This window comes from Podarcis vaucheri (genome assembly GCF_965113315.1).
Source record: "Podarcis vaucheri genome assembly, chromosome: 18".
In the NCBI taxonomy this organism is placed as follows: Eukaryota; Metazoa; Chordata; class Lepidosauria; order Squamata; family Lacertidae; genus Podarcis; species Podarcis vaucheri.
The window spans coordinates 12,982,236-13,005,878 of NC_138756.1; the positions used below are offsets into that span (position 1 = coordinate 12,982,236).

Consider the following 23,643-nt stretch of genomic DNA (forward strand, 5'->3'; position numbering starts at 1 on the left):
CTGCTCTCTGCTCCTGCAGGGATGAAGGGGGGAGCCCACAAGCGCCCCCCACAGCCTTGGCCAACTCCCAGAGTCCAGCCCTGAGCCGGTCAGGGAGCCGCCTCCGTCCCGCTGCCAAGAACGACTCCGACTCCCTTCTCCTCTCTCAAAAAAGTGCACGGTTTTAATATGAACAACGATGCATCTCGTCTTCTTTTTGGTCTCTGTTCAAAGCGTTATTACAAAAACAACAACAAAACACAAACCCAACAGTTCTTGTAAACCACTTGGAAAGTCCTCAGACAGGACGGAGGAAGGGGGTGCGAAATGGAAAGGGGGGGCGTCTCTCTGCCCCCCGACTCCCCTCCGAGGGGTCCAGTCGGAGTCGGTCGGGAGAAAGGGTGGGCAAGGCACCATGGACTGGGGAAGAGGAGAAGTGCTAAGGCCGTTTCCCCAGGCTGCTCACAATCGCCAGCTCCTTTTCCCAGGACGGGACTCCTCCGTAGGCAGAGGGCCAGGAGAACTTTCCTTGTGGGCAGCTCTGGAGCCAGGCTTTCCAGAGCCCTGCTGGTGATCCAGAGAACCAGGAGGGTGGAGGAGATGTCCAGCCAGACCCCGGGTCCGGGGGTCCAGGGCTGCAGAGAAGCGGCTGGAGCTTGGCAGTTCACAGCAGTAGCCCTTCCTGGAGGAGCAGCAACAGCAGCAGCAGCGGAGGAGGAGGCGGCAGCTCCCGCCCGGAGGCAGAGGGGGTGAAGGGGCAGTCTTGCCCCGGCGGGGAAGACCAGGGTGCTTGGCGATCCGGCCGCGTCTTTGGCAGGTGGGGGGAGGCACCGGGCGCAAGGGGCTCACCGCTTCCTTCAAAGAGAGAACGAGGACACAAGGGGCTGTGAGCGGCCGGGGCTGTCCAAGAAATATCTCAGAAACGAGGGGCTGGGTGGCACAGCACCGCCCAGTGGGTGGCTGGAGGGGGTCTGGGTGGCAGGGCCTGAGAACGCCCCCTGCCTAAAATCCCAGCCAGCGTGGACACCACTGGTGCACCAGAAGGCCTGAGGACCAGAATTGTGCTCCTGTTTGAAGGGGAGGCGGTCAGGGAACGTCCCAGCTCCAAACCCGGGGCAACGCCATGTTGGTGATGGGAAGGGCTCCTCCTGCCTCCGGACGTCTGGTGCCAGCGCTGGGCCAAGGGGGTGGGCTCAGTCCGAGGCAGGTTCCCCGGAAAGCAGAATCGGGCACCTTAATACTGGCTGTCGGGGTCCGGGCGGCCCCCTCGCTCTTCCAGCAGGCTCTCGGTGCTGGCTGACGTCTCCGAGTCCAGATTCTCCTCGTCGGAGCCCCTCTGGTCCAGCTCTGGCAATCGGTAGGTGATGTCTTCCCTGTGGGAAAAAGTTCCCCTCTCTCAGGCTAGATCTTGTGGGACGCCCAGATTGCTGCGGCAATCGCTGTCCCTGAAATGCCAGGGCAGCTGGGAGGGAAACTCCTCCTCTGACTCCCAGCCAACCCCCCCCTCCGCTCCCCCCTTGGAGGCCTGCCACTCACTTCTCCTCCTTGATCGACTGGATCCTCTCGATCAACAGCTCTTTCTCCCGGTTGTCCGTCTCCTCTCCCTCCGGGATAGCGCCCAGTTTCGCCGCAGTGCCATCGTCTGACCCAGCCTCTGGGGAGCCTTTGCTCTGGAAGGAATTGGGGGGGGGGGGTGAGAGATAGCAAAATCTGGTGTCTCTTCTGGGCCAGGAAGGAGGCAAAGGGTCCTTCAAAGCCCGTCCAACCGAAAAGCCTCCTCCAGGGTTGCAATGAGACACGAAGCAGCATCCTTTGGGTGGGCAATTTGACGCTCGCCGGCTTTTCCCAGGCGGCAAAACCAACCGGTGCAGTGTGGAAAGGGCGCTGGGGAGGAAGGAGGAGGATGATTCGGGGGCAGCGCAGGTAAACGGGCCACTCTTTGGTCTCCCTCACAGGGCTGTGGGGAGGCTGAACTGGGAGGAGAACCCCAAAGGTTTCCGTAGCCTCACAGCCTGCTCCAAGCTTCCTGTGTATCCAGGAATGTTTGCTTTGATACACCGTGAGATTGGGAGGGGGGGACACACACCCGACAGAGTGGTAAAGGCTGCTTCTGCCCATGTGCAAAGAACCTTCTTCCCTTGCCACCAAGCAGACACAAGCCAGCCAGCGTATGCTACTTTAATTATTATAAAAGGCACATATATATGACTATATATATATGAATAGAGCGTCAGGTGTTAGTGTGAAATCCTTTTTTTAAAAGAAAGAAAGAGTGGGGGTGACTTCCAAGGCAGCCCTGAGAAGACTTGCAGCAGTTTCTATTTTCTGAAAGAGAAGCATAGCTTTACAACCTCCCCACAAACCACAATTTGGACACGACCGTTGTAACTCGGGAAACGTGCAGCCACGCAGCATGCGGTGCAGGTTAAAAAACAAAAGGGCTCTGAAAAGTCGCCTTTTCTGGCTTTGGGGGTCATGCTGTGTGGCCGTCAAAGAGAAAGCGGGGGACGCACACCAATTGTCATGCACTGAGAGAGTGTCTACCTACCGGCGCTCCCTTGCGGGGAGAGGAAAACCCAAGTTTTACAGGCCATAGCTAGAAAAAGGGAGAAAGAGACGATGGCCACACGCAAACACGTCAGAGGCGCACACTTTCTTTCCGGACTCTCCTTGAATCAATTGCAAAATTGTCGGCGTGGTCTTGGTGGCCTGCCTGCTGCAGCAATTGCAAGGTGCTGTGCTAGACGCAGGGCGATTTCCAAATCTATTTCCGCGGCTCCTTTCGTTTCTTTCCCCGCAGAATTCAAATTGCAACACGCACACACAAAGATGTGATATTGAGAATGAAAGAAACATTCTTACTTTGTTTACTCCCAATGTTGTTGTTGCAATCTGAATCCCAGAGAACTGAAACAGGAGCACAACAAGTTACAAAAAGGAGCAATAAAAACACAAGGAAAAACTAGTCATGGCGAAGGTGTACTGCAGAGCAGGGAACACCTGCCCTGATCCAACCAATCCATGTTGTATCCCAATCAGTTACACTCAGAGTAAACCCACTGACATGAATGGAGCCAAGTTCGTCACATCCATTTATTTTAATGGGTCTCTTCTATGGATGTCACACTAGGAAGTGTGTTATCTTAATAAGCTTTTGGCCGGGTTTCCTTTTTCTAAATTTGGGCCTGACTCTGCTGGGGGCTCTTTGGATGTTCTGAACTCCTGGAGGGGGCCAGCGGACGTGCCCGCTCAGACTGGCAGCGGCTCACCCTTCACAGGCCACTTCCCCACCCCACCGGGCAACCCACAGCTTACCGAGTTCTGCCGCAGCAAGGAGAGCCGCCGGAAGGCGATGCTCTCGGCAGCCTCCAGCTGGCAGATCTCGTCCATCTTCACCTTGTACTTCCGCATCTGCTCCTTGATGATCATCTCCACGCAGCTGGGGGCAGAGCAGTCGGGAGAGGAGAGTGAGAGGGAGGGCGAGAGGCTGGCGGGGAGCAGAACCCCCTCTCAAGAGACCTCTGGCGGCGTGGGTGGAGAGGAAGGGGAGGGGAGGGGTACATGGGAGGGCAGAGGAGACCCTGCATTTTCTCTGTGGGTGGGTGGTCACAGGCAAGGGGCACACAAGCCAAGCTCCATTGGCTCATCCTCCCCCTTCCAGGAGGGAGGCAGCTGGGTCACAAACAGGAAACCAGTTCCCAGCGCAGGAGCACATGTAGGGGAGGAGCGGGGCTGGGTCTCTACGTGTGGGGCAGCAGCTCACGAAAGGCCTTGTGGGAGCAAAGGAGGCGAGAGGACTCTTGGGGTCCCCTGACAAGCGTCTGTGAGCGCTGCTCCACCTGCCCCGCTAATCCCAGGCCGGGCTTCCCTTGGGCTCACTCACATGGTGGTTTTCGAGACGTCCTTCATGCTGGTGAGGGGGTCCGAGGTGTCAGGGCAGCGCAAGAGGCAAGGGGCAAAGACGATGGCCAGGGCGTTGGGAGACATGCGGTTGAAGTCCTCCACTAGGGCGACCCTGTGCCACAGAGAGAAAGAGAGAGAAATTACACATTGGAAAAGAGAGAGAAAGGACAGACAGGCGGTTCCTGGGGATGCTGCCAGCATCTTTTGCTGGCCCCAGTGGGAGGACAATGCTGTCTTAAGAGGTCACCTTGGAAACGCATCTCCCTCCTCGCCCTTCTCCCTCCCCTCCCTCTTTCCTTGTGTGCCTGCTTATTTGAGTTCTGCAAGCCTGGCGCTGCGACTCCTCTCCTGCTTAGAAACCCATGATTAGTGACTTTGGAAAAGGATCGTCCGAAAAGCAGGACAAACACAAAGTCAGTGACATCCCTCTCGGGATTTCAGATGCGCATGCAAATACTGTGGAGCTGTGGCTACACACGGGGGGGGGGTGTGCGGTGTCCTTACTTGACCAGGTGGAAGACCAGTCGCTCCAGAGTGTCGTGGTGGGCCTGCGGGAGCTGCTCCAGGACGCTGTAGATGGTGCAGAGCTGCTCCTGTTTCCCCGGGAGCTCTGTGGGGAGAGGGGGAAGGTAAGAGCAGAGCATGGGGGCCCACAGGGAAGGGAGCCCCTCGCCCCCCGCTGCTGCCGCCCACCCACAAGAGGTGCTCAGAGCTGAAGACGGAAGTTCTGCCAATTGAAAAGGAGGTCTAAACAGATAATTCCTAAAAAAAACCTGAAGCCTTTTTGCTAGGAGTAACGGGGACAGGAGTCCCAAAAAAGCTGACTTATTTATGTACGCTAGTACTTTATATGCAGAAGAAGGAATGCCACCAGCGAAGGAGGGATGGCTTATGAAACGGAGGGACTCTGCTGAAATGAATTAAGGTTTAAGGATGGAGGGGCACTTTCTCTCACACAGGCTCACAGCCCGGCCCTCGGAAACTCACCCACGGCCCGCAGGAAATCGTGGTACTGGGCGAAGGTCATGAGGGGGTCGGGAAGCTCCCTCAGCCACTGCTTGAAGATCCCGGTGATGGTGTGGATGGGGTAATTCTCCAACCGCACCGAGTTTGGGTCTGAGGAGGAGGAGAAACAGAAGGAGGAGGGAAGGTGGGTGATATTAGAAAAGAACGCTCTGGTTTAAGAAGGGACTTCCAGAACGGATTCACTTTGTAAACCAAGGTACCACTGGACTGTCCTCCTGCTCCTGGGAAGACTCAGGGTCTGGATCCAGAGCAGGGGGAGGCTCCCACCGCTCCTCCTCAGCACAGCCCCCCGGGAAAGCAAACACCCCCGCCCTGCTGCCGCTTACCCGCCTGGAGCGCCTGCCTTAGCTCCCGCATGCGGTTGGCTGAGCCTGACTTCCGGTAGATGCCTTCCGTGTAGAGGCCGTGCATCTCCACATACTCCAGCAGCTTCTCCATGACGACGGGGACAGAGTTCTTCTCGCTGGTCAGGGCGCCGACCCCCACCCCAAAGTGGCGGGGCTCCAGGTCGTGGTCGCCCTGGGAATGGGAGAGGGGGCAGAGCGTGAGCCAAGGGGGGCAGCATATTTGTGTGTGAGAGAGAGAGGCAGAGAGAGGGACTCTAAACCAGGCTTCCTTCAAGTGTTTTGGACCCCTGGGGGGCCTGGGCAGGGGGAGTGTGCGTCGCCCACCTTCTTTCCAGCTGAGGACATGCATCCGCTCTGGATCTTGCAGAGGCACTTCTTGTGGCAAGTCAGCTTGCAGACTAGAGGAGAGAAACGGCGTAGCGTCGGAATGTGACACCCAGCAAAATGGCAAAAACGTGCAGAACCAGCTCAAAGGTGTGCCGGAAATGTAAAAGGAAAGGGAGGGTGGCGGGTGGCAAAGACGTGAGCCCCTCCCTCTGCCCCCCCCCGCACTTACTGCGGCAGAGACAGGCCTTCTCCATGGGCCAGATGTAGGAGCAGCACTGCTCACACGACTGCAGGATGTTCACCTGGTAGCTCCCAAACATGTGTCCGTTCAGCTCTTCGATCTGCAAGCGGGACGGGAAAAGGGAAGGGGTGTTATGGCTCCGCCGCTTCTCTCCGGAGGGAACGGCGCTCTTAACATGCTTAGGAGCATGGGGACTCGGGGAGCTAGGCCCTTATTCCCACTTAAGCCACCAGGGTCGAGCGAATCTGAGCACTGGCGGAATGCCACTCACCACGCGCTCCTGTTTCCGCTTCTTCTTCTGAGCCTTGCTCTGCTGTTGGGGGTCGGGGGGAGAATGAGAAGGAAAAAATATCATTCCCCCCTCTCTTTTCTCTTCCCATCATCCTCAGTGTCGGCACAGCTAGGGGAGGAAGGATGGGAATTGCAGCTCCCAACCCTTTTACCCCAGGATCCGGCCTGCCAAGAGTCAAAACTGGCTGAGGGGGACAATAAAAACAGCCCCAAGGGGAGGAAGGGGTGGGGGTCTCCCCTGTGGCAGAGGGAGGATATTCTGGGCACAGGTCTCCATCCCTAAGCGATCCATATGACCCACACCCACAAAACTCTCCTGGGAAGTCTGGCTGGCCCCACGAGGGAAGGAAGAGCCGCCACAGACCTTGGCTGGCCCCAGGTCTTCCTTCTTGGCGTAGCTGCGGGCGAACTCGTCAAGGAGGGACTGGAAGAGGTTGAGGACCAGCTTGACCTCCTTCTCCTCCCTCTGCTTCGCCATGTTGACCACAAGCAGCTGGTAGTTCTCCATCAAGTCTTGGTAGCCGACGTGGATCTGCCCGTTCTGCGGAAAGAGGCCGCGCTGCAAGTTCAGTCATTTAACAGCCATCCGCACGTTGCCCGATCGACAACGGCAGCCGCCTCTGCCGCTCAGGGCTCTGGGCTAGAGGGGCTTCCCCTCTGATTTGCTGGGGAAGCGCTTCCTCAGTCTGGAAAGGTGGGAGCAGGATGTTAGACACGAAGTCCCCACTCCCTGTGCTACTTACAGGCGTGGAGTACATCGTCTTTATGTTGCCACGAAACTTCTCGGTGGCTTCGAAAAACAAGCACTCGATGGCGGACTTTTGCGAATGGAGATCGTTTATCTGGGAGGTGCGGGGGAAGCAGAGACACGGATTTAATCGCTGATACTCTGAAGAGGAAGGTGCATTCTGTAATCTCTATAAAATCTGGATTTATCTGTTTGTGCTCTATCTGGTTAAGTCACTTTGATTCTTCTGTTTAATGATGGAGCCATCTCAGGCATCCGGACAGCTTTTTAAGATGAACTGAAATCCAGAACAAAAAAACCTGAGCTCTTGTGGCTGGGCTGGGCCACTCTCACCTTGTTCAGAAGAAATTCGTCCAAGTACTTCAGCTCGTTGGCGTTGGTGATATCCCTCAGGAACGGCGCACGCCACTTCTCGGGCGCTGTCTTCACTTTCCTGATCTTCAGGGTGCGGCTTCTCTTCGCCTTGCCCCCTTCTTTGGCTTGGCGCTCCTCCCCAGGGGGGTGGTCCGGAGGCCCGGAAGGAGCTGCGGGGGACAAACGCAGAGGGCGGGGCTTAAGGAGGCTCTTCTCTGCCAGCCCATAACCCCCCTCAGAGAAGACGCACAAGCCTTCAGCTTATGTCGGGGAGGGGAAAACGCTTGTTGGTATGAGGGCCACATTCTCTCCTGGGCTAGCTTCCGAGGGCCGCCTGTGGGTGGCAAGGCAGAGGTAGGCAGAGCAACGAATGTGAATTGTATGTTTTGTACAGGAGGCAAGATGCTTGCGAGACCCGGAGATCAACCACCCAGGAAAGGCTCCCTTCTTCCCTTCTGCCTGCCTCTCTCTCTCTCTCTCCTGACCACATACCCGACTACTCATAAACCTCACCTTCTGCCGCCCTCTGCGCTGGCCCCTCCATGGGAAGCACGCAGGCCAGGAGCTGGAAACTCTCGCCCTCGTCCGACACGTTGGGACTCTCCTTGAGGTTCTTCCTCTCTGGCTTCGGCCCAAAGAATTTCCACAGGGGGCTCTTGAAGGCAGACCTGATGGGGGAAAGGAGGCTTTGAGGAGGAGGGTGGCGGCAGGATGAAAGGGCCTGCCAGCCAGAAGGAGCTGCCGCTGCTTGGGATTTTATTTCCAGCATCACACAGCAACCCCCCTTTCCCTCCAAGCTGCTCAAAGCAGCTGGCAGATGGGCGGGGTATAAATAATAATAAATCATCACCATCATCATCATACACCTGGCTAAACTAGGTGGGGCTAATAGGAACCGGCTGGGGGGGGGGGCTAAGGCAGAAGAACACTTCCCCCCACCCCACAATGACTCTCAGGATCAGGGGCGACTCTGTCCCACGAGGCCCAAACTTGGGGACGCATGCCTGGGCCTGTAGAAAACAAGGGCTGGGACCCTCAGGAGGTGAAGAAGGAGCAGCGTTGCCAACCACGAATTTTGCACCAGAGCAGCCCCCTTTGTAGAACAACCGCCAAGTTGTCAGAGTGGGTCTGGGATACTAGGACAGCACCAGGGGGGCGGCCTCTCCAGCGCCAATGTCTACCCTGAAAGAGCCCTTTGGGTTTTCTGCCTGGACAAGCAGAGCATGAGCACATACCTGCCGTCCACCTGCTGGCCGGCGGTGGCTGTGGGACTGGCTGCGTCCAGGGCGGAAGGAGGAAGCAACTCCTGGGTCTGCCTGGGGGGTGAGAGAGGCTTCCTGTCACTCCGGTCACCTTCCAGCAGGTTCTGAGGTTGTTGTGCGAGATGGAAAGAAGCAAACTGCTCGTGAGAAAGGAAGAAGACTCCAGCAGCAGCAGCTGGATCCAACCCAAAGGGGCCCGGCATCCAGTCCTTACAGGGGCTGACCAGATGCCCCTTTTAGGAAACACACAGGCAGGACTGGAGCCCCACAGCAGCCATTCTCCTTGCTTGTGATTCCTAGCAAGCTGGTTTGATGCAGGAATAACACACTGGGGCTGTACTGACCCAATCCTACTCAGGCTAGAACCCCTGGAATTAACATGCACAAGCAACTTCCATCTGTTAGTTCCAGCGAGTCTTCTCTGCGTAGGACCCTCTGCCACTCTTTGCTCAAACTGTGGTGGTGGGCAGAATTCTGTAACTGCCCCCCCACCAAACAAACCAGGTCCAATCTGCCTGAGCCCTGCCCTTACCTGGGTGGGGACAGCGAGCCTGGGAATGTCGTCCAAGGAAGACGCCGTCTCCTTTTTCCTGCAAAGAGGGAGAAAGAGGCGTTTCAAAATGGAGCCACCCATTCCAGGGATCGGGGGGCCCCTTTGGGAAGCCTGCTGCTGGGGGGCTGCAGGTGTTTCTCGGCTTTGGAAAGAGGCCAAGAACATGCACGATTTCAATCTGCGCGGACAAACCGTCAGCACAAAGCTAGCCCTCTTTGGCCACTGTCGTTTGGCTTTGATATCGCATTGTCTGCCTATAAAATAGGACAGAACTGGGTTGCTGCATTTTTAGGGGGCGGAGGGAAAGCGGCTTCCCTCTGGTCCTTTCAACACCCCTCCAAATACGGAGGCCGCAGCCACAACATTGACAGGCAGGAAAGAAATCAAGCAAGTCTAGGGACAGGCACACAACCCTGCATTATAGCTCTTTCTCTGATCCTTCTCAGTATCTCATCCAGCCGGGAAGCTGCTCTCCTCTGGCTTATGGGACTCTACAAAAGCTCTCCTGGCCAGAGGCTCCTATGTCTCTATGGCCGTAGTTATAGCATGCGCTTCAAGCGCTGTGATGCTGCTTCCTGGCTTCCCCCAAAGAGTCCTGGGGGACTCAGTGCTCCTTCCACGCCTGGAAGCCGGGTGCAGCAGGCCTCACCTGAGCTGTGGGGAGGGAGACCGGGCCGGCTGCCCCCTCTCGTCCAAGGACTGGCTCAGCCCGTCGCTCTGCCCGCCTCCGGCCAGCCGCCTCTTCCCCTTCCACCTCTCCCGCTTGTCCCGCAGCTTCCCGGGGTCATCCTGGTACCGCTGGATGTGGAAGGAGGGGGGGCTGTCCAGCTCCTTCTGAGACGCCCGCCAGCCTTTGTCGGCCGGGCTCCGGAAGCTCCAGCTGCTGGCCAGGCCGCCAGGGTGGACGAGGGCCAGATCCGTCGGCCTCTCGGGGTACGTGAAGCTCTGGCTGACGCGGATTTTGGGGCTGTCCAGCCTCCCCAGCCCATTGGAGTCCTCTTTCGCCCCAGCTCTGTCCTCTTGCTTCAGTGCAGGGGCCGGAATGCCACCGTCCACAGGAAGCCGGTCCTCCTTGCCGCCTGGAGCTCTCTCTCCCGGCACGCTGCCAGGATGCGCTTGAGGGGAGACCCCCGCTTCCTGCTCCCCTTCTGCTCTGGACCGCTCAGGCGCGTGGCCCCCTTCCCCCCTGGACTGGCCACCTTCCCCACTGCTGCGGGGGTCGTCCACCGAGAAGGCAACATGCTTGCTCTGCAGTTCGTTGTGCTCCAAGCCCCTCTGCCGGCGGAACGCCCGCTTCTCCCGGCTGCTGGCCAGACCTTTTTGGGAGAGCGGAGGGGACTGGTCCCTGCTGTCGCCGCTGCTCCCGGCTCCTTCCTCGTCCTCTGCCTTGCCTGTCTGGTCCAGGGACGCCTCCGTGGGCTCTGCCAGAGCCTGGCTTGAGACGTGCTCCTCTGGCTGGTGTAGCCCATTCACCTGCTGCTGCCGCTGCTGCTCCGCAAGAGCCTGCGCGACCGCTTCTTCCTCTCGCTTTTTGTCGGCGATCATTTGATGAAATCTAGATTGCAAGGTGTGTGGGGGGAATCAACAGTTGGTTTAATGGGGCACGGTAAGAGTAAATGAAGGGAGACACCAAGCGCAAAGGCTGAACAACGCCGGCCCTGCGGACTTTTTGTCTGATCAGGCAGGGTTCTCCTCCCGCACCCCCGTTTCCCCCCCAGGGCTCAAAATGCGCAGAGTGCGCCTTGCCCCCCTCACCTCTTGCGCTGCAGGTGTCCTCGGACCAGAGCCTGAACAAGGCAAATCCTCGCCTTCTGCCGGCCGTAAGACTTCCGCTCCCGGTACCCGCGCCACGCCGACTGGATGTAGAGGGCCGCGTTCTCCCTCTCCAGCGCCCTCCGGACGCGGTAGGAACGCCAGCAAGCCTGGGGGGCCCAGGAAGGACAGGTGAGAAGCTGTGCGTCTTTGCTTCTCACATTGTATTGTGTTGTTTCCTGCACTGCAACTTGCTGCTGTTTTTACTGGCTACAGTTTAGAAGTTATTTATTGTAATTGTTAAGAGTGAATCTATCATTTGCTGATATTAAATTTTACTGTGCGCTATTATATTCTAATGGACTAGTGAATATTACTTTATTTAATATACGTTGTTTAAAATAATAATCAGATCCTATATAAAAAGTCACAATAAAGTTTAAAAAAACTTATACCAAATAAGGCAGTATGCAGTAAGGCATTAGAATCCAAGAGTAAACACTCAAATTAAACATCAGCAAGTACTGTAATGAAATGAAACGGCTGGGGACACCCAGCGAGATGGGTGGGGTGTAAATAACAAAATGATTGAAAATATTATTATTATTATTAGCAGGTAGGGGCAGATGGACCACCTGGCTTCTGGTCGTCCATTTCAGGTGGTGTGGACTGAGTCTCTCCCACCTGCAAATGAATCTGCTGCCTGTCGGTGCAGGAAATCCCTAGGAGGACGGGAGGACGGGCCGGACTCTGCGCAAGGGAGCGCCTTGTGTTTCTGTGAGGTGGGGAGAGGAAGGAGGCCCCTCCTACCTGCAAGGTGACGGCCGCCTGCTGAGCCCGCAAGAAGCGCCTCCTCTCCAGCACCATCCGCAGCCAGCTCTGCAGGACGATGATCTTGCGGATGACTTCCTTGTGGAGGGTGTCCTGCAGCGCCTGCCGCACGGCCTCCTTCATGAACACCTGCCAAGGGAGGGAGACGCCAGCCGGGGTCACTTGGGGAAAGGGACCAAGACTGGCCCCATGTGTTGCTCAGGAGCGACCGCGGCTCTCAAGTCATGCTTTCCACGCAATGCCCGTTAATTTATTTTGTAAAACTTATATACTCAGCTCGACTGCAGAAACAAAACAAAACCTCAAAGCGGTTTACAAAAAAGGTAAAGCAATAAAATTAACAACAGCTAAAGGACTTTTGAAAAGTTAACAACAGACTAAAAGCTGGTTAAAACACAGCAGCTTTCTAAACATCAAGGTAGGCTTGTCTGAACAAAAATGAACTTAGTAGGTGCCTGGTATCAATAGGCAAAGAGCTATGCTTTTATACTTTTTAAAAGTTTAGTGTTGTGTTTTGGTTTAAATGATGTTGTTTCATGTTGTATACCACTTGTATACATATATATCCAGGGCTTTTCTCTAGTAAAAGAGGTGGTGGGTGATGCTGAGCAGCCAAAGTTGATGAGCCTAAAGAGCTGTCAGAACACACCTGAAAGGTGCCAGAAATCCACTGGGTTTCAGCTGGAAAAAGCACTGTGTATATCTAAGATTAATATAGGTGCATGTAAGAATGGCTGATAAAGATGATGGACCAAGCCAAAATGGCAAAAGTGACCGGTAAAATCAGAGATCAAGAGGACAATAAATTTAATAAAGAATGGGGAAATTTTATAAGCTGCTTGAAAGAGCACTCTAAGCAATTAAAAACATTGGCAGGATTGTAAAAAAACAACATTTGCCATGAAGTGAGAATCATGGTTACCACTGAGTTTTAAGAAAATTTAGAGAATAAGATACGATGCAGTTTGAAAAGAATATTACGGAAATCATGGAGGGAAGTCTTGGGATTTTGAGAATCCTATTTGTAAAATGATTATGATCTAAGTATGATGACCATTGCTAAAAATGAAAATGAATAAAAAAATTAAAAGAAAGACTATAGGTGCATGTGTGTGATTCATACAAGTTTTTAAAATAAATCAATGTACCCCCAGGAAGAGGGCTTTCTGCGCTCAAAACCCCCCTGGCGGCTTGATCTCCACACACAAGGATTCTTAAGAAGACTTTGCGGCTCCTGGAGGGAGACTGGGTCGGCTCAGAAGCAACAACAAGCCCCACAAGGACAGACCTTGGTCTTCCCGATCTGGTAGCTGCCGGTGCCCAGCTGCAGCTTCGTCAACAAGGCCGCGATCTCCTCCTTACAGGCTTTGGCACTCTTGGGCAGCAGGACTTGGAACTGGTCGACAAAATCCTGGGGAGGCAGCGACAAGAAGCAAACAACTTAGCAAACACCTCCGGTTTCTGAAAAGGAGAAGGTGGCTCTGTGCCCAAGACCCTGGAAAGATGCTGCCGGCCAGAGCGTATAAAAGAAGGGCTGTATAAACTAATTAAAGTAGGGTGGCCATATTTCAAAAAGTGAAATCTTTCAGTGCCCCGATGAATTGCAGAAGGGCACACTTTTGCCCCAGACCAAGCCTGGAATAAACCCACGATCTCTGATGGATGCTGAAGCAAGGGGGGTCTTCTTCCCTGGCATGAGGGCAAGGGAGAGAGCTGCCTGCTCCACTGCTCAGTGGTACCTGGAAGGTGAACTTGGCACTGTAGCCGGACTGGCGGATTCTCACGGTTTCCAGCATCCCTGTGTACCTGAGCTGCTGGAGCACGAGGCGCTCGTCGAAAAGGAGCTCCCTCTGGAAGAACAGAAAGCAGGAGAGGGTCAAGCAGAGATCTGCCTGCGCTGGCCTCCCCTCCCCGGGGAGAAGCCCCGTCCACCCCAAGGGATGTGGTTTGCTGAGGTCACCAGCACTCTCTGGATCCTGCACACTGGCAGAGCTCAAGTCTGTGCCTGGCAAAGGGAAGGAGCAGGATTCGACCTGTCAGGGCTGCAACTAATCAGCCCATCGTGCTAATTCAAGATTAGCCCATGTGGTGCCCCAAGAATCAGGTGGGACTACAGCTCCCATCATCCATGACTGTCGGGTCGCCTTGGCTGCTGGAAACTGAAGCCCAAAAGCACAGATGGTCCTCATCCCCGATCTGAGAAGAGGTGCTCCCTGCTCTTACGTAGAGAGGCATTCCTCCGTCTCTTGCGCACCACAGGGAACGCTACTTCTGAGGTCAGCAGTGGAGAACGTCTGTGGCCTTTCAGACGCTGCTGGGCTCCAGACTCCCGTCACTGTCATCCCCGCCCCTGCTGGGGGCCCAGCGCCATCAACGTCGGCTGCTCCTGCGCCAGCATAAGGCAACAGCCTCCTGGGGGAAGGCCCTACCTTTTCCGAGTTGGAGCGGATGCAGCGGATGAAGAAGGGCTCGGCTTTCCCCAGGGTCTCCAGGAGCTTGTTGAGAGAGGTCTGCAAGGAGTCACAGGTGCGAGAGAGGAGTCAAGCGCTGCCCCTTGAGAGAGCTGGTCTGGCAGCGGGGGGTGGGGGGGAAGCCAACCTAACCGATTTGGGTGGGCTGCAGGCATACGAGTGGTTAGAGTGTCGGACCAGAGCCTGGGAGAGACAAGGGTTCGAATCCCCCCACTGGGCGTGACCTCAAGGCCTTGCCTCTCAAGCCTAACCCACCGCGCAGGGTGGTCGTGAAGATTAAACAAGCGGGGCGGGGGAATCGTGTACATCCCTTCAAGGTCCTTGCAGAAAAAGGTGGAATACAACCAAGTAACTGATAAATAAGGGAATAAATCAAGGTTTCTCAAATTTGGGTCTCCCCAGCTGCTGCTGGACTACAACTCCCATCATCCCTAGCCAGCAGGACCAGTGGTCAGGGTTTAAGTGGTGGGGAAGTTGTGTGTCTCCGTTTCTCAATTTGACCCTTTGACATGGTTTTGTATGTATTGTGGTATTTTACGCAGTGATTCTTATTGATCACAGTTTGGTAGTTATTTATTGTAATTGTTAAGAATGAATTTCTGTGTAATTATTCTTCGCTGACGCTTTGAGAGTTAATTATATTATGTGCTATTATAGATTATTGAATATTACTTTAAAGTTATGTTTCATCCTGACTTTTTGCATTGGATCAGATTATTATAAGGTGCGTGTTCTTTGTTGCATATTTTTGTTGCCGCAAACCGCCTTGCGTTGAGTAATGCAGAAAGGCGGTATACAAATTAAGAGTGAAATGAGGGGATGGTGGGAGTCGTAGACCAACAGTTTGAGAAACCCTGGAATAAATCACAGTGGCTGGCCGGAATCTCAAGGATCTTTGTGTCTCGGTTAGGGGAAGCTCCCTGCCGTGTTTCCCTCGGAGGTGAGGGACGCCTGCTCACCTGGAACTGAGCGCTGATGCTGGGGGGCTTCTTCTTCTTGTGCAGGTGCAGGAGGGACTTGGTGGTCCGGTCGTGCAACGTCATGCTCACAATCAGCTTCAGGGACTTGGAGTCCAGCAGGTTCTGCGGCCAAAGGGGACACAGCTAGAGAGCCTCACCCTCCACGGAGCGAGCCCCAATCCCTCTGCAAGGGCAGGGGGCGGCTGGCACTGAGCGCGAGGAGCTCAGTTTGCACTTCCGCTGACATTGCGCAGTTGTGTGGGTGTGTGTTGGACAACAGCCAAGCACCGCTGTGCTCTGGCAATGGGCCTCAGCGCCCCTGATTCCCCACCTCCCCATGAGGACTGGAAACTTGGCATTTTGTCCCAAGCTAAGACTGAGCTGCCTCAAGTGCCTGGTCTCTGATCAGAAGGCCTTGGAGTTAGTGCCATGTAGCAGGTGGAGTGTCAGACTAGGACCTAAAATCCACTCTTAACGGCCACACCACACCAGCTCTCTCATCTGCTTCGGAATATTGCTGCTTATTTGTTTTTAAATGGCGTTCTTGGGAAGGGAGGGTGAGATGTAACTTTCATACATATCACAGAATCATAGCATTAGAAGGAGCCGCTCAAACCCTCAACCCTGAAACGGAGAGTCTCAAGCTCTCTCTATATTGCCTAGCAAGTTGACTCTGGTACTGCGTCAAATTCACACACATTTTGCAGGGCGCGACCACGTGAAACTGACACCATTTATTTATTCTATGCTGTCTTTCATCATTATGCCCCCCAACCACCCCTGAAACGGTTTCTCTTCCAAAGGAAAACATAGCCCAGCAAATCTCTGGACGTTCTCCACCCAGCTCACCTTTGGGATGGCCTGTTTCTGCTTCGGGCCTCTGCTCTTCCTGTTGAAATAGACACAGATATATCTGTATTTTCAAAGGTTACTGGCACGATGAGCGCTAAGCAGCAGCCCTGGTTTCGTTAGTTCAGCGAAGCCATGCCTAGCAAATTAGATGAAGCAAAGCAGGCTCAGGGAGCCAGATGATGAGCGGGCGACTCTAAGGGTCCTGCTCCAAAGGGTGGCATGGAAAGCGTGTCCCATGACACTGAACCCGCCTTGCCAACTCCTGCAATCCAGCAAGGCGCTTCCTTGCTTTGATTTTAAGCCCCGAGCCTTTGAAAAGTCAGAATTTCACGCCCTCTTTCTGTTACGCTTGAGCTTTTGTTGCGAGCAAGTCAGTAAGAAACCCGAAGGGTGGTCCCTGCAGCTGCTAACTAGCACACAAGGTAAGCTCTTCAGAGGATCTGCAAGCAGCTGCTTAGCTCCACACTTGCCACTCTCCTCCTCCGTGCAAATTTTGCAAAGCACGCAAGTCTTGGTTTTCTCTCCGCCCCCCCCGCCCCCCTCCACCGCAAACTCACAGGAAGTGGCAAGAGGGCCTCTGGAGCCGGCTGAGCGACTGAAGGAGCTTGCGGGGATCTTCACCCTGCCAGGGCAGGGCCTTGATAGTCCTGACTATTTGCTCATGCAAGTCCCTAAGACACGGCACACACCCGACACGAGGAAACACAACACACACACACAGAGAGAGACAGAACCACCAGGGATTAAACAGAGGAGACCCATCATTGCCCGGCATGCTCAAAGGACGGGTGACAAGAGAGGAGATGGTCCTGGGGTTGACCTGCTGTTAAACGTAGAGGTTTGGGGTGTGCTGCTGCTGCTTGACTACAATCACAATTTAGTGTCCTTAATATGCATGAATTATCAAGCACTAATTTGACAATAATGCTCCTCCCTCCAAGTTTTTACATAAAACGCCTGTTCAGATTCCTTCCAACACTGTTTGCAGAGCTGAATTATCTCAGGACTTATAGATTGTATATATCTCAGTTGGTTAGAGCCTGGCGCTGATAATGCCAAGGTCACTGGTTCAATAATCCTTGTAGGGGCCAGCCGCACTGCAGGGGGCTGCACGAGATGACCCTTGGGGGTCCCTTCCGACTCTAAAAGTCTCTGGACCCGCCCCATAGCCCTGGCTCTGCACAAATGCTTCTTGTTCCACGTTTAGCTCCCCAGGTCAGCCAAGGAAGATCTCCTCCAGCCCTCCACTCATGCACCATGCTTGTGGAGAAAGTGCCTCCACACACACACACACACACGCACAAACCCTTACCTTTGCCACCCTCCAGAGAGAGGCACAAACCAGAAAGAGGACAACAGAAATGTGTGAAAAGCCACTCCTGGGCAGATGAACACTTCACAATGCTTCTGGGCTGGGCTGACGGCCTTCGGATTTGGATTATTTGCTTATGGCATGCCCCCACCCCTCAATTTCTCAAAATGTTTTGCAATTTTTGCACCAGTGAGTAAGCTGAGAACAGGGGGCCACGACGGCTGCTGCAGCCAGGACATTCTGAGTGGACAGAAATTAGCCCAATTCGGACCTTTACGCTATGGCAAGGCCGAGGTTAGAGCTGCGGCTCAGGGTGGGCGCCAGCCCCCTCTCCTGCTCTGCCCGCCCTGTGTGCCTGGTTCCCTGCACCTGGCAGGCACGGAAGGTCCGTCTGCCCAGGATAGCGTTCCCCCGGCTGTCAAGCCCGCTCCTCCGCCTCTCCCCCACTTACTTCTTGCTTCCGTACGAAGCAAAGATGTCCTCAAAAGCGTTTATATCAAACTCCTCAGAGCAATCAAAGGAGAAATCAAGCACTGAGCAGCTGCAAAAAGGGAGGGGGGACACATGCAGAGAGAGGCTGAATCAACAGAGTAATACAGAAGCGAGCAGAGAGAACGGCGGCGGCGGCAGCAGGAAGGAGATCATCATATCCCTCCCCCTACTCCCCAAAGTCTTCATCCTCCACATCAATTGCCGGCTCAGATGCCCAGAGAGAAAAAGCGGGTGCAAGCAACGGATGCTTTTGGGTGGCAGAGGGCAGACACATACTCCACCCCCCAGGAGGGACACAACAGGCTGAAAGGAAAGACACAAGAAATCTGGAAACCAGGAAGAGGCTGCAAATACGCAGCTGCAGGAGAAAGGTGATGCCCTGGTTCTTAAGCTAAGCCAGTAGTTCCCATACTTTGGGGGGGGGAGCGCTGCCCTCCCAGTTCCATGAGCTCGCCCCCAGGGCCCCCTGGCCCACAAAAAGCTTTGCACGACTCACTCAGGAAGTTCCCCTATCTCTCCAGATAAAATTGGGACAATGGCTGGATCAGGGATGGGGGGAAATGGCATCCCTCCCCAACACTACTGGGAGACTGGAATGGTGATGGGAGTTGGGGAGGCCAGTGACACCTGTAGGGCTGCCACCACCCGGCCTAAAAGGACACATTTCTCTTTCAGAACTAACTTTTAAGTTCAGTCGATGGATCAGTGTGACACTCGGCAGAGTCATCCCCCACTTGGCCACTTCATCATGAACTGTTCTTTCATGGGGCCAGGCAAAGGGAGAAGGATCCTGGTAAACAAAACTCCCCTGTTGCTGCCCACCGGCCTCCCTGGCGGCTCTCGGGGGCCCTGAAACGGCCCAGGGGGACACAGCTCTAGGCAAAAGAGAACCAGCAACTTCAAGTAGGGGGCCCACCAACCCAAGCCTGGAGTCAGGACACCCATTACAAAGAAGGGTGGTGGGGTGGGTGCTCTTGTGAGAGGCTGGATCAGAGAAAGGTGCCGAGGGGACCAGCCCACTTTAACCTTCCTTCCCCCCCCCATGACCTCCCTAGCTACAGATTTCAGATGGTTAAAGGGGTGGGGGGGTTTCATGGGGTGCCTACCTCTTCCACCATAATCCGAGCACTGGCTGGGGAGACAGGAAGGCAGAGAGAGAGAGAAAGAGAGAGAGAGAGAGAGAGAGAGAGAGAGAGAGAGAAAGAGAGCGTGTGTGTATACCCAGGCGGATGCAGAGTGCAGGTCACTGATGGCGACAAGGAGGAGGAAGGGTGAGGAGCCTCAGGCCCAGAGAACAAATGCGCTCCCCCCAAGTGTCTCTGTGTGGCCCTTGGAAGTGGCCACACGCCTTGCGGGCCCTGCGGGCTCTGCCCCCCCCCCCGCCACTCAGAGGTGTCCCACTGAAAAGGGTTCCTCACCCCGGAAGCAGAGGGCCTGCGCACCCCTTCGGACTGCGGAGAGAGGGGCTTTGCGGAAGCAAAGATGCTATAAAGGGAAAGCCCGAAGAAGCCGGTGGGGGGGAGGCAGGGCCCCAATCCAGACACAGCCGTGAAGGGGAGAAGCTGGCTTCCCCAATGCACAGACCCAGAGTCCTCAGCCCCTCCCACTAAACCAGGGCACCTCTCTCCCCACTTCACCCCAGCTTCTCCTTTCCGCTAGAGGAGTTTCTTCAAGCTGGCCCCACACCCACCCACCATTCGAGGGATTCCCCCCCCCTCAACTTGTTTCAAGCTTGTGTGTTACAAGTCTCGAAAAGGCACCCAAAGGGATATTTGTGAAGGCAACAGAACTACTGGGATGTGATGAGAAGAAGGGCAGGGAGCGATACAATCCAAGGCCTCCCCTTTCTGGTCTAAAAGAAATAAAGAAATTAAGAGTAGTACTCAAAGCCTACCGATAAACTCTCTCGATTGGGGTGTTGGCTTGCTGCAGTTCGCCCAGGGGTACTCTGGGTCCGTGGCGGACCACGCCTGGCAGGGGAGAAAGAAGAGAGAGAGACTCCGTTGGCACTAAACAGATTGCCAGTGGCAACAAGCGGTCTTTCCTCTGCACTTTTTGAGGTTTTTCTTGGTTTCAGTCGCTCGGAAAGGCTTCCCGACAAAGGCAAGAGCCACTCGAAGAGGGAGCCGGCCTTCTCCTTGCAGGTGTTTTTGTTTTCAGGTCACCTCTTTCCTGGCCTGCTCCTCCAAACGGACTCCTGTGCGGTTTATTATCGTGTAATCTGTTATTAGTTTACAGAACACTTAATGCCAAAATAAGCTTCACAGTGGTATAAAAACCAGTTAGGAAAACATTAGCATCTGATTTCCCTTTCTCCCCTTGTGTGTTGTGTTGTTCTAGGTTGTAAGCCTACAGGGGCGACCTTGTCTTAATGGATTGTAGGTGAGCCGCCCGGGGAGCCCTCTTGCCTGAAGCGTGGAGTGCAAACGCTCTAAAACAAACATTAAAATATACACACACGTAATTAAAATGCACGGCAAAACAAACCCACTGAAACAACATAGTAATTAAAACAGGAGACTCGGGTCGAGAGGCTGAGGAACGCCTGAGCAAACAGATACGTCTTCAAAAGCCGTAGGGGATGACAGCAAAAAAGCCTGCCTCCCCGTTACCACAATAAAGGAATTAAAAAATACAAAACCAACTTTAAAATCAGGAATGCCAGATTTAAGGTGAAGGGAGTGCTGAGCCAAGGAGGTGTAGAGTGGAAAGCGAGAGGGAGGAGGGCGTGAAAATAATAAATATCTAGGGGCGGGGCACCTAATCTTATCCTTGCTCAAGGCGCCATATTACCAAAGTCTGCCCCTGAGTTGACGCCAGGGAAGGAACCTGGGATCTCGCGCAGGCAAAGCGGGAGCCACGGCCCCTCACAATGCAATAGCAGACGAGAAGCGATCAGGAAACTGCAGATAAAAGGAGCAGGCTGCAATAATTAATTCAAGGGCCTGAAAGAATAAAGGAAGGTTTCAGACGGCTCGATAAATGATATCAGCCTTGGCACAAGCTGCGCCTTCCTGGGGTCAAAGCTAGCGCCATTATGCGGCAAATAATTGCAAGCCATTAAAGCTGCAATCCATCCCTTTTCCAGAGGAGAAACCCGGCTTTTAGGTCTGTTGCAGCAAAATGCAATAGAGGAGTCTTGGCAGAGAAAAACAGGCTGTAGAGTGCTTGGGTTCAAGAGAGGCTTGGGTTCAAAGCTCGTTGGGTGACCTTGGGTTGCTCACTGTCCTCTCCTGGCCTAACCTGCCTCGCAGGGCCGTCGTGAGGGGGAATTGCGTCCGGAGGCCATAGACAAAGTGCTCATTGCCTCCAGTCACAAAACATGCAGGGATGTATGATATGCAAAATGAACCACGGAAAGAAAAGAAGGGAAGTAATTGACTTAAGGTTGTTTAAATGAGCAACCTTAAATCAATTTAAGTGGCGAAGGGACGCGGGTGGCGCTGTGGGTTAAACCACAGAGCCTAGGACTTGCCGATCAGAAGGTCAGCGGTTCGAATCCCCGCAATGACGGGGTGAGCTCCTGTTGCTCGGTCCCTGCTCCTGCCCACCTAGCAGTTCCAAAGCACGTCAAAGTGCAAGTAGATAAATAGGTACCACTCCAGCGGGAAGGTAAACGGCGTTTCCGTGTGCTGCTCTGGTTCGCCAGAAGCGGCTCAGTCCTGCTGGCCACATGACCCGGAAGCTGTACGCCAGCACCCTCGGCCAGTAAAGCGAGATGAGTGCCGCAACCCCAGAGTTGGCCACGACTGCACCTAATGGTCAGAGGTCCCTTTACCTTTATTTTAAATGAATATTGTGAAATGTCACACACACCTGCCATTTTCTGGGCTCTCTGGCGGCCGCCCTCCGCAAAAACGGCCATGGCTCGGATGGCGGCTCGGAGCGTGGCCCACCGGAAGACGGCCACGGGGTCCATCCCTATGAGCTCCCGGACGTAAGCGCTGTCGCTGCTCCGCAGCAAGGCGACGATGTCGGGCCGCATGTAGTCCATGTTCTTCTCCCGGAAGTCCTGCAGGGAAGGGAGGGCCAGTGAAGGCAGAGCAAGGCAGGCAACCCCCTACCTGGTGCTTCTGCGCCCCCCCTCCTACCTTTATCTGGTACTTCACTTTGCCTGCAAAGTGCTGGATGATGAAGGCCGGCTCCAGGACAGGCGTCCCAATGAAGAACTTGTTGTCCTCGTGCTGCTGCTTGAACTTGGCCAGGAGGGTCTGGCTGGTGGCGTGCGGGAAGCTGAAACGAAGAGACAAACACTTCTCATATTGTTGTCGGTGGCGTCTGTCTTGAGAGGCAATGGAGTGCGGTTCCAGGCATGAAATAAAACTGAGCAAAGTGACCTCCACGAGGCGCAGGCATGGGCAGTGTGCGTGGAGGTCCTGGCCTGTCAGATCACACACACACACACACACACACAGGAAAGCCGAGCAAGATGTTTGACACCAGCTTGGCTGCAGGAACTGCCAGAAGGGACCCTCCATGAAAACGTCACTCTTTCCCGGGGTTTGCTCTGAGCAAAGCTCAGTCGAAGGCTACGCTCTGCGCCAACTGAACTCACTTGCTCTCCTCGTCCAGCAGGTAGAAGAGGCCGGTGGGTTTCTTGCTGATGAGGTGGATGCAGGCCACGTTGTCGGTGTAGTCAATGTTGTGCCATGCGATCCCTTCGCTCTGATACTCTTCCTGTGGACAAAGGAAACAGACCCTTGAATAGCCCCCTGGCCTCATGAGATGGGAGCTGGGGAGGGGCGGCGTCCAATGGAATTGACTGGCAGAGGGCAGGACAAATGGTCACGCGGTGGTTTTAACTTGTGCAAAGAGGTGGGTGCTTTGAAGGATTGTTTTCATTTCATGAAATTCGTTTACTGCTTGACTGAGGGGAAACCCCTGAAAGCGGGTTTCCAAGCAAGGTAAAACAATTAAATTATCAGTAAGATCCAAGCAATTATCCTCCCATCCAAGCAGGAAAAGAGGCATTTTCATTTCCAGCAGGGTGAAAACCCTGAAAGAAGCAAGGCCTGGTGAGAGAGTTCTGTGGGCCAGAGAGAGAGGCTGGGAGCGCCAACATTTCAGCCCTGGAATAGTGAAGCTCGCCCCCCCCCCACAGCGATTCCTTACCTGTTCGAGCTTGAAGATGTGCTGGTTGAAATAATACTGCAGCTGCTCGTTGGCGTAGTTTATGCAGAACTGCTCGAAGCTGTTGGTGTTGAAGTCCTCAAAGCCAAAGATGTCGAGCACCCCGATGGAAAAGCACTGTGCAGTGAGGAGGAGGGAGGGGAGGGAGGGAGGGAGGAAGGAAGGAGCGAAGCAAAAGAGGGTGGCGTCAGAAGGACAGTGGGGCCCGTGGTCTTTGCCGACTGCAAGCGGCAAGAAAGGCCATGCTCATTGGGTGTGTAATTGGGGCAGAGAGTCTGCTAGGGCTGGGAAATATATTGATATATCGTCCCAAACCGATCTGAAGTCTGTATCGTGATATCGGTTTCATAACTGCTGCAAATCATGATGCGGGTGTCTGTGCGTGCACTATGCAGAAATTACAATGTGGGGGAAACCGCAAAGCCCGCCGATGCCTCTACATTCCAGACATCGTGATATATCAGCATATCGCGATGTTTAGCTGGCAACGTTGAAAAGCAAGTATCGCCCAGCCCCAGAGGCTGCCATTGTTCCCTGAAGACATACCACCACAGATTCCTCCATGTCCTTCTTGTTGAGCAGTGCGTGGTTAATTCGCAGAACGATCCAGTCGAAAAGGGCGCTGTAGAGAGACTTGGCCATGGAGTCACGAGCCGTGACGGCCTGCAGGTTGGAGAAAGAGGCACAGGCGAAGGAGCGCTGAGGAAATCTCAGAAGATCAGGCTCGAAGGAGCCCTCTCGGTCCTGTTCCCACACTGACTTAACCAGACGCTCGGAAGAGAAGCTTCCACGCAGGACCCGCGCTGCTCTTAG

General features: G+C 54.5%; 1 protein-coding gene across 6 annotated transcripts in view; it reads right to left on the minus strand.

Annotated features, from left to right (window-relative positions):
• Window positions 1-135: 135 nt before the first annotated feature.
• The window catches only part of MYO9B (myosin IXB), a 37,329-nt gene continuing 13,821 nt past the window's right edge, over window positions 136-23,643 (minus strand). The window contains exons 9-42 of one of the 6 annotated variants that reach the window (XM_082206942.1): window positions 23,377-23,493; window positions 22,813-22,947; window positions 22,256-22,377; window positions 21,792-21,933; window positions 21,517-21,712; window positions 19,595-19,670; window positions 17,660-17,749; window positions 16,454-16,567; window positions 15,894-15,933; window positions 15,045-15,167; window positions 14,044-14,124; window positions 13,354-13,464; window positions 12,903-13,025; window positions 11,594-11,743; window positions 10,787-10,953; window positions 9,681-10,586; window positions 9,011-9,068; window positions 8,452-8,582; window positions 7,730-7,884; window positions 7,196-7,386; window positions 6,858-6,956; window positions 6,479-6,655; window positions 6,095-6,136; window positions 5,812-5,923; window positions 5,580-5,653; window positions 5,235-5,427; window positions 4,870-4,998; window positions 4,387-4,492; window positions 3,863-3,994; window positions 3,295-3,418; window positions 2,528-2,575; window positions 1,516-1,649; window positions 1,213-1,352; window positions 136-834 (exon numbers count right to left, since the gene is read on the minus strand). In XM_082206942.1, coding sequence (XP_082063068.1) covers window positions 1,214-1,352; window positions 1,516-1,649; window positions 2,528-2,575; window positions 3,295-3,418; window positions 3,863-3,994; window positions 4,387-4,492; window positions 4,870-4,998; window positions 5,235-5,427; window positions 5,580-5,653; window positions 5,812-5,923; window positions 6,095-6,136; window positions 6,479-6,655; window positions 6,858-6,956; window positions 7,196-7,386; window positions 7,730-7,884; window positions 8,452-8,582; window positions 9,011-9,068; window positions 9,681-10,586; window positions 10,787-10,953; window positions 11,594-11,743; window positions 12,903-13,025; window positions 13,354-13,464; window positions 14,044-14,124; window positions 15,045-15,167; window positions 15,894-15,933; window positions 16,454-16,567; window positions 17,660-17,749; window positions 19,595-19,670; window positions 21,517-21,712; window positions 21,792-21,933; window positions 22,256-22,377; window positions 22,813-22,947; window positions 23,377-23,493 — 4,737 coding nt within the window. In that variant the 3' untranslated portion in view covers window positions 136-834; window position 1,213. The remainder of the gene's footprint in view (window positions 835-1,212; window positions 1,353-1,515; window positions 1,650-2,527; window positions 2,576-3,294; window positions 3,419-3,862; window positions 3,995-4,386; window positions 4,493-4,869; window positions 4,999-5,234; window positions 5,428-5,579; window positions 5,654-5,811; window positions 5,924-6,094; window positions 6,137-6,478; window positions 6,656-6,857; window positions 6,957-7,195; window positions 7,387-7,729; window positions 7,885-8,451; window positions 8,583-9,010; window positions 9,069-9,680; window positions 10,587-10,786; window positions 10,954-11,593; window positions 11,744-12,902; window positions 13,026-13,353; window positions 13,465-14,043; window positions 14,125-15,044; window positions 15,168-15,893; window positions 15,934-16,453; window positions 16,568-17,659; window positions 17,750-19,594; window positions 19,671-21,516; window positions 21,713-21,791; window positions 21,934-22,255; window positions 22,378-22,812; window positions 22,948-23,376; window positions 23,494-23,643) is intronic. The other 5 variants (XM_082206939.1, XM_082206941.1, XM_082206943.1 and 2 more) reach the window with 5 other exon arrangements.